Raw genomic sequence first — 7,444 nt, 5'->3', positions numbered from 1 at the left:
GGTGGGACTGTTTTTAAGTCATCAATTGGTTTTCCTCCAGTAGAAAGGCCGCTATCCGCCCAGCGGAGTGTTTAGTGAAGGCACATGATTAGCTCATGGTAATCTCTGTGAACTCCTGAGAAAACAGCGACGACATCAGAGGGAGGCAGCGCTCCACTCAGTGCGTCCGATAAGGCAGAAGCACGCCGTCGTCACCTCAGAACAGGATGTATATTAGGATACTGGTGTGGAACGCCTCCACGCTGACAAAACAAAAATAAATCCTCGTGCACTTTCAACCCACTAACCTAAACATACTTATTATGAGCTGTAAGAGCATTATTCCACTCTTTAAATTTAATGAGATGCTTTTATAAAAAAAAACACTCGGTGCATCTGCAGGATCCAGGAATTTTTAAATTTGGGTTTTTGTTCTTTTCTTCTTGATCTTTTTCAAATTGGAAACAAAACCAGCATGTGCCTGAACTGATTATCTGCTTTGATATTATTTGATTTAAAAAGCTTTATTTGCATACAAAGTGCATGTGCTTGCATTATCATCTAACCTCATCAGTACAAACAAAGACCTTTGCAATGGACTCATCATCGTCCCCTGATTGTCACACATCCATACATCAAGACAAACACATTAATCAGAGATAACACACTAGATGACTTTATCCCATCAACTGATCCTGTTTTCTTTTAATTTTGCATCATTTGGGTTCGACAACAGCTCATGAACACAGTTCAGTTGTAGTCTTTAGAACTTCTAAGGAAAAGTCTTTGAATAAATAACTGCAAGACAGAATTTCTTGCAGTTATTTATTCAAAGACAACTCAAATAAGCAGAAGATATTGAATTTACTACGACAATGCTTGGAATCCATGAACACAATGCCCCGATTGTGTGTTATAGGGAGCACAAGGAGGTGGGAGTTGGACTCTCCTGTCTGAATTCTGCACGTTGGACGTGCGACCCCCACCCCCCCCATGTTAAATGTTTGTGACTCATGGATGCATGGCAGCCCAGTTGTTCTATTGGAAGCACAGCTGTTGCGAAAAGGTTCAAAAACTTGCTGACAAAACTAAAAAGCTGTGGCAAATCAAGAGTCAATAGTCAGCTTTGATCAAAACGTTAGAAGTCCTCAGAAAAAGTCTGCTGTTCGCATCCTCAGCAGGACGCAGCTCTTTGATGTGGTTCATATTATGACATCCAATAACAACTCCTGCATTCGGTCTGAATTGTAGTCCTCAAACTTTTAGGATGAATTATGTAAATATTTGATCTTGGGTGCAGTACTGTTTGTTAAGGATATATTTACATAGCTGCAGTTCCGGATTGACATAATAACAATTTGGAAATGCTGTGAGACATTCTGCACATTTCTTCAGACAGCTTTTTAATTAAATGGCCTGAAAGCTGATTTTAATAAAAAGTTGAATTAGTTTGTGCTCAATTAAGGTTCCTGTCGTGCTTAAAGCTAGGTTGCATTAGCTACCTAGCTTTAAAAGCAGCATAGCAAAATAAATGAAGATATTAAATGGACCAAATGACCAAATTGCAGGGGTTTTTTTTTTTGGTCGACATTTATTATTGTAATCCTCCCCCTAGCCGCTAGGTGGCGGTGACGTCACGTTGTAACGCTTCCTGTCACTGGTTTAACACAGTCGAAGAAACCAACATGGCGGCCACCATGAAGGGACCCGTGGTGAGTTTGCTGCAGGAAAGACTCCTTTATTTGTGACGCCGCTCCGTTATTGTTTCAACCGGGGATGCTAACGGAGGTGCTCGGTGTGCTGAGATGAAACCCACGCGCACCGATGACGCTCATATTTAAAAGACATCGATCACGTTAGCTCCTGTGGCTAACTGTTAGCCAGCTAGCCACTGTTAAGTGTTAGCCTGCTAGCTGGCTCGTTGGCCCATCAGCGAGTTAGACTAGTTTACTGACATAACCAAGATGACATGTAAAGGTAATGATGGTTGACATATACTCTTATCTCGTGTTATAGCCAGCTAGCTAGCAGTAAATTGTTTAATCGCTCATTAAAAGTGAACTGGAGCCGGGTTAGCATTAGCCGTCATTAGCCATGATCCTGTACTAAACTGATGAAACTGATTTCTCCGCAGGCGGGTGAGGACGTGAACGTCACATACGAAGATCAGCAGAAGATCAATAAATTTGCTCGGGACACGAACCGAGTGACGGAGCTCAAAAATGAAATAGAGGCCAAGAAAGTAAGCGTCACGATGATGATGATGATGATGATGACGTCATAACCCATGAGCATAGGTCACGGTGTGGTCATTTAAATGTTTTTTGGAGAAGTTATGGAATTCTATTAATCATTTTGACACCGTTTTGGTAAAATACCCTCAAAAGAGTTTCTTGTTTTCCACCACGATGAGCTTCCTGTTCATGTTGACGTCTTTACACTTTAAAATTTAAAATCGCTGAACCCTTACTGTGAGCCGTGAAGCTGCTCCACCAATGATGGCGAACGTTCTGCTTGCGTCTCCACGCAGAAAGCCCTGCAGAACTTACAGGACGCCAGCGACGACCTGATGATGGTGGACGACGATTCGCAGTTGATCCCGTATCAGATCGGAGATGTGTTTGTCAGTCACACCCAGGAAGAGACGCAAGAAATGCTGGAGGCTGCAAAGGTGAGAGCTCGTGAAAACCTTCCTCGTTCTCATCAGACCTGAAGTCGTCAGACTCACGAGGCTGAAGTCAGTAAGTTTAAGGCTTGTGTTGGAGAATTCCTCATACAATCGCCGCAGAACGTCTTTGGAAATCATCCTCTTGATAAATGTCTGTTAAAACGACAGTATGAGTCACTCATGATCAATAAAATTTATGGTTTTATTTTAAGGAAGGGATCCGATCACAGATCACATCCCGCCTGACTGAAACGGGATACTTCGTGAGGTTTGATGGACGACGTTCTGGTTAAAGAAATACCTTTTCAACAACGTGTTTTATGGAATAAGGGCAAGAGGAGTCTGTTTGTTTAACCCAGATGACTTCATCGTGGAAATTAGGTTTGCTTTTGCACAAATGTCTGCCTCTGGTGAGAATAGGTAATGAAGATGCAGCTGGAAAAACCTGCTAGGAGACAAGGTGCTCATTGATTATTGATAGCCTCCACGATTTGAAGCTGAGATAAGATGTCACAATGAAGCAGGTTTATATTTTCAATCTCAATCTGAGAAGTGTTATTAACAAGAATACGTTTTTGTTACAGCAGGAATTATCGAGAGTTAGGAAGGGCATCCGACGTAAAACATTTGCCAAATCAAACATGTGAATCAAATCTATGACTTCCATGCAGAAGACAGGGTTAGACGGAGGCAATTGATCCGCTGTGGCGACCCCTGAAGGGAAAAGCTGAAAGGAAAAGAAGAGTTTTTACAGTTTCAGGCTATATTTGAAGCTAAAGTCTGCACGTTTGTTTGGGTTTTTAATTATTTTAAATCATGAAATCCATTTAAAACATTTTTTTACATTCTGTATAAATGGAGATACGGCGCAGTTTTTCCATTCACCTCATTATTACATTATTATGATAATTATTTTGCGTAGCTCGATATCAATGTTTTCGTAGTTACCATGAGAGTATGAGCAGTTAGCGTAGCTTTCCACATAGATTAATGAGGAAACGGTTAGATGCTAGCGCTCTGTTAGCTTTAACTTACCTGTTTGATGGAAGCGGTGACCTCCTGGCGTCTCCTCTGGTCGCCGCCCTCCCCGGGGCGATGACAAACACACGGCTACACACAATCGGAATCTGGTTTTAAGCAGAAAGAGATTCTGATTCTAATGTTGTGTGTGCAAACAGGAAAGTGTGTAACAGTTGTTCCTGTTTCCCGTCGATTAACCAGAGTTTCCATCCTCTCTCTTCAGGAAGCGCTGGAGCAGGAGGTCAGAGGCTTTGAGGAGCGGGTGTCAGCCATCCAGGAAGTGTTGGCCGACCTGAAAGTTCAACTCTACGCCAAGTTTGGGAACAACATCAACCTGGAGGATTGATGGATGCTGAGCCGGGGGGGATGGGTTCCGACGGCTGCCCAGAGGCGCCGGATCCTCGGAGCGTCTGCAGAACAATCCTGTAGCGTTAGCTTAGCAGCAGCTCCTCCCTCTGAGGTCCGTTAACGGTTCTCACAGGTTAAATGTGTAATTTATTCTGATCTGTCATTAAATGAGATTTTTTTTTTACTGTTTTGTGGATGAAACTAAAGTTGAAAACAGGAACATTTGTAGAATTCACTCCCCTGAAAGTCACAATACATGATGTTTGCCTCAAACAGCTGTTTGGTGCCGTCTTTGCTTCATTGACCCAAAGGGAACAAAGATGAGGCGTTCTGTTTTCATGGTTCTGACGCATTAAGTCGAGCTGGTTCCGACCTTTAACCAACGTTCTGTCTTCTACATTTGGGCCTCCAGTCGTTCTCCTGTGTTTTGCTTTTGAATCTTTGCCATGAAAACAGCAGAACAGGAAGGGCATCTAGCACAAAAAACTTTGCTAAACAAATATGAGCATTCACTTAAAAATGGGGGAAAAAATCACACTGTGGTGACCCCCAACAGGACAAACTGAAAGGAATTTTTTACACTTTTTGTTTTTTAACAACAATGAGAGGTTCTGGATTTAATGCAAACAGTTTGAAAATGCGAAGTCTAACTCACAAGTTTTATTCCAGCGTATCATCTTCATATCCAGATGGTTAGTTTGGATGATTTGAAGCATTAAAACATGTTTGATGAATTCTCTTCAGTTCTGTCCCAGGACGACAGGTCAGGTCAGGTTGGGGGAGGATTACTGCTGTGTTGAATGATTTTCTACTCCAGTGACGTCGTCTGATGTTTGACCCCTTTTTTTTGTTCGAATATAATTTTAAAAAATGACGTTATTTTCATGTAAACTTCAGAAGCTCATCAACAGACGACCACAGCTGAGTTCTGGTCCCGTTGGGACTTAAGAATTCAAATCCTGAGCTTCAAACTTTAGAAACACAAATTATTTCCACACTAAGTTTGACCGCTGAATATATGGGTCAAATAAACATCCAGCAAATTTATTCCAATCACCTGAGTTCAGGTAAAACCTGGATTTCTTTTGTCTCGCGCTTCATTCTGTCTCCACACCCTCCCACAAAAAAAGTGCAGCTCAGACACACGCGTGTGGAAATGACAGGCCTCATTTCCCAGATGGTCTTGTTTACACCTTGCACACCCCCCACCCCCCCAGGTTCTCTCTAATGCTGCAGATGTTGATATTTACCTGTGCAGGAAGTCGCAAACTTTCACAACTGATGATTTAAATTAGTCAATTCCCACTATAGCTGCTGCTAAACTTACACAAAAGGTGTGTGTGTGTGTGGTGGTGGTGGTGGGGGCAGTCTGCTAGAAACTGGTGATTCAGTCGCAGAACAGCTGTAGGAACTTTACTAATTGGGATAAAACATGACACAGACTGTCAGGGGGTGCCATCCACACACATGGGACGGGGGGCTTGGTTCGGATCAGGTTTGCAGCAGCAGGAAAACACCAGTGGGGGTCTCTGTCTCCCCAGGAATGTCACTGTGGGCTCCGCATCACCAGGCTCGGTTGATGAGGCAGGTATCGGGACACGTAGCCGAAATATTCACACCTGCAGGATTGGGTGTGAGAATCAGACGCACCTCAAGGCTCAGGATGAGAGGCTCGACACAGGCCCCTCCCACTGACCCACGCCTCACCTTGTGACTCCGCCTCTAAAGAGAGCATCCAGGGGTAGTGCGTGTGTGTGTGTGATTGTGCTCCCGGGAGGCCACGTCCCTTATTTAAGGATTTATCCTTTAATGAATTGATGAATAGGAAATGAAAACTCTCTGGTCTCATCAGGAATCCAAAGTGTTTGGCCGTAAATGTTTAAATTGCTCAGACGTCCATCATGGACCTGAACCGGGCTTTAGAAACATTTCCATATAGATCACATGACCTACCGTCTGAGAGGTAACACAATGCCTCTTCAGCTTTCAATGAATATCATTATCAGCAGGATGAAGTCGTGTCGGGTGGGATACATCCGAGCTGTGGAGCTTCAGCTGAGTCAGAACTGAAGTTGGGGCGTGTAGATGTCTGGGACTGGTTCCACCGGGCCTGTTGGGTCTTTGGCTGGACCCGATGGGTTCTCCATTCACACAAACAGGCGGATGACCCGAAAAGAACCTGTTAAATGTTGTATCTTTGGAAAAAAAAAAGATTTTTAGAAATGATTCCTTTGAGAACCTTTCCTCAACCAAACATCCATAAATCCGTGAACATCAGGTGTTGGTCTGTACGAGTCTGGTTCAGAGCCAGATCCTCCAGACCTTGGGTGGGGGTGTCAGACTGGGTCAGATGTGGACCTTTCATCGCCAGTCACTAACCCCCCCCCCCCCAGGGATGAGACCCCTCCCATCAGCCCCTGCTCTTCTCTGCTGCTGAATAAATAATGTTCTGGTGCTGATCATAGTTCTGCTGAGGAATGGGTGTTGGGACCGGATGCTGAGGTCCAGCCTCGCTGAGCTGCTGCCGGATCCTCCGTCTTGTGGCTAATAAGGCGTCTGAACGCCGTTCCCGTCCCCCGGTGGTGTTGGTGTTGGTGGGTGGGTGTCATGCATCAGAGGCTGGGCTAAGAGGCGGGCCTCGGTGGTCCGGTCCGGTCCCGGTACATCCGTCAGGCTGGGCTCCAGCAGACCAGACCAGAGGGATTGGTTGGCGTTCCACCAACTCAGCTGCTGTCGCCCAATTAGCTCCGATTTATGGTCCAATAAGCGCAAAGAACAGCCGGAAAGATTCCATGTAGTTTTCCTTTAGGGTGACATTTATCTGAGATTCCTGCGTTCACTGCTTTGTCACAAACACTGCTTAATTAATGGGGGGGGAGGGGGGCTATGAATCATTTGTTTTTCATCCAATTAATTGTAATTTGTCAGCGGCGGTCCAGATTCTGCCGTTCCAACAATCGGGATGAACCGCATGGATCCATGGATCCTCATCTGTTGGTAGATTTTTACTACCATAAAGGCCTCGGCTGCTGTGATTCCTCCATCTCCTCCTCCATCTCCTCCATCTCCTCCTCCATCTCCTCCTTCATCTCTTCCTTCATCTCCTCCATCTCCTCCTCCATCGGCTCCAGTAAGCCGGTGTCGTTCTCTTTGGGATGAGAAGAAAAACAAAAAGTTTCCTCTGGATGGAGGAGTTAAATGCATTTAACACGTTAAATGAACTTCAAAATGTTCAGGAGGATTTGCAGCTTCTTTTATTCCAGTAACAGCATTCAGAGGCTTTGAGGTTTTTAGATTGTTGGAAAAAGTCTTCAAACAAACAAAAATTAACGTATTATTCCTGGGATTTTAATTCACGATCAGAGAAAAACACAGAATGAAATAAATCAAATAAATAATCAATAATCAGATCCGTATCGCTGTGATCCT

General features: G+C 44.1%; 1 protein-coding gene across 1 annotated transcript; it reads left to right on the top strand.

The window, feature by feature from the left end:
* Positions 1–1,633: 1,633 nt before the first annotated feature.
* Positions 1,634–4,288, top strand: pfdn4 (prefoldin subunit 4). The gene is made up of 4 exons (XM_068336555.1): positions 1,634–1,691; positions 2,114–2,221; positions 2,510–2,650; positions 3,891–4,288. Exons 1-4 carry the CDS (start codon positions 1,665–1,667, stop codon positions 4,011–4,013), a joined length of 399 nt encoding a protein of 132 aa, XP_068192656.1. The 5' UTR covers positions 1,634–1,664; the 3' UTR covers positions 4,014–4,288.
* The last annotated feature ends 3,156 nt before the right edge of the window (positions 4,289–7,444 follow it).

The sequence above is a fragment of the Antennarius striatus genome, chromosome 2 (genome assembly GCF_040054535.1).
Source record: "Antennarius striatus isolate MH-2024 chromosome 2, ASM4005453v1, whole genome shotgun sequence".
NCBI lineage: Eukaryota > Metazoa > Chordata > Actinopteri > Lophiiformes > Antennariidae > Antennarius > Antennarius striatus.
Note: the sequence above shows the minus strand (reverse complement) of the source record. Positions and strands in the feature narration are given on the sequence as shown.

Bases quoted from the DNA above. Each gene is read 5' to 3' on its own strand.
- pfdn4 (XM_068336555.1), top strand. From the start codon at position 1,665: ATGGCGGCCACCATGAAGGGACCCGTG. The intron at 1,692-2,113 runs GTGAGTTTGCTG...ATTTCTCCGCAG, and splicing joins CCACCATGAAGGGACCCGTG to GCGGGTGAGGACGTGAACGT. The intron at 2,222-2,509 runs GTAAGCGTCACG...GTCTCCACGCAG, and splicing joins ATGAAATAGAGGCCAAGAAA to AAAGCCCTGCAGAACTTACA.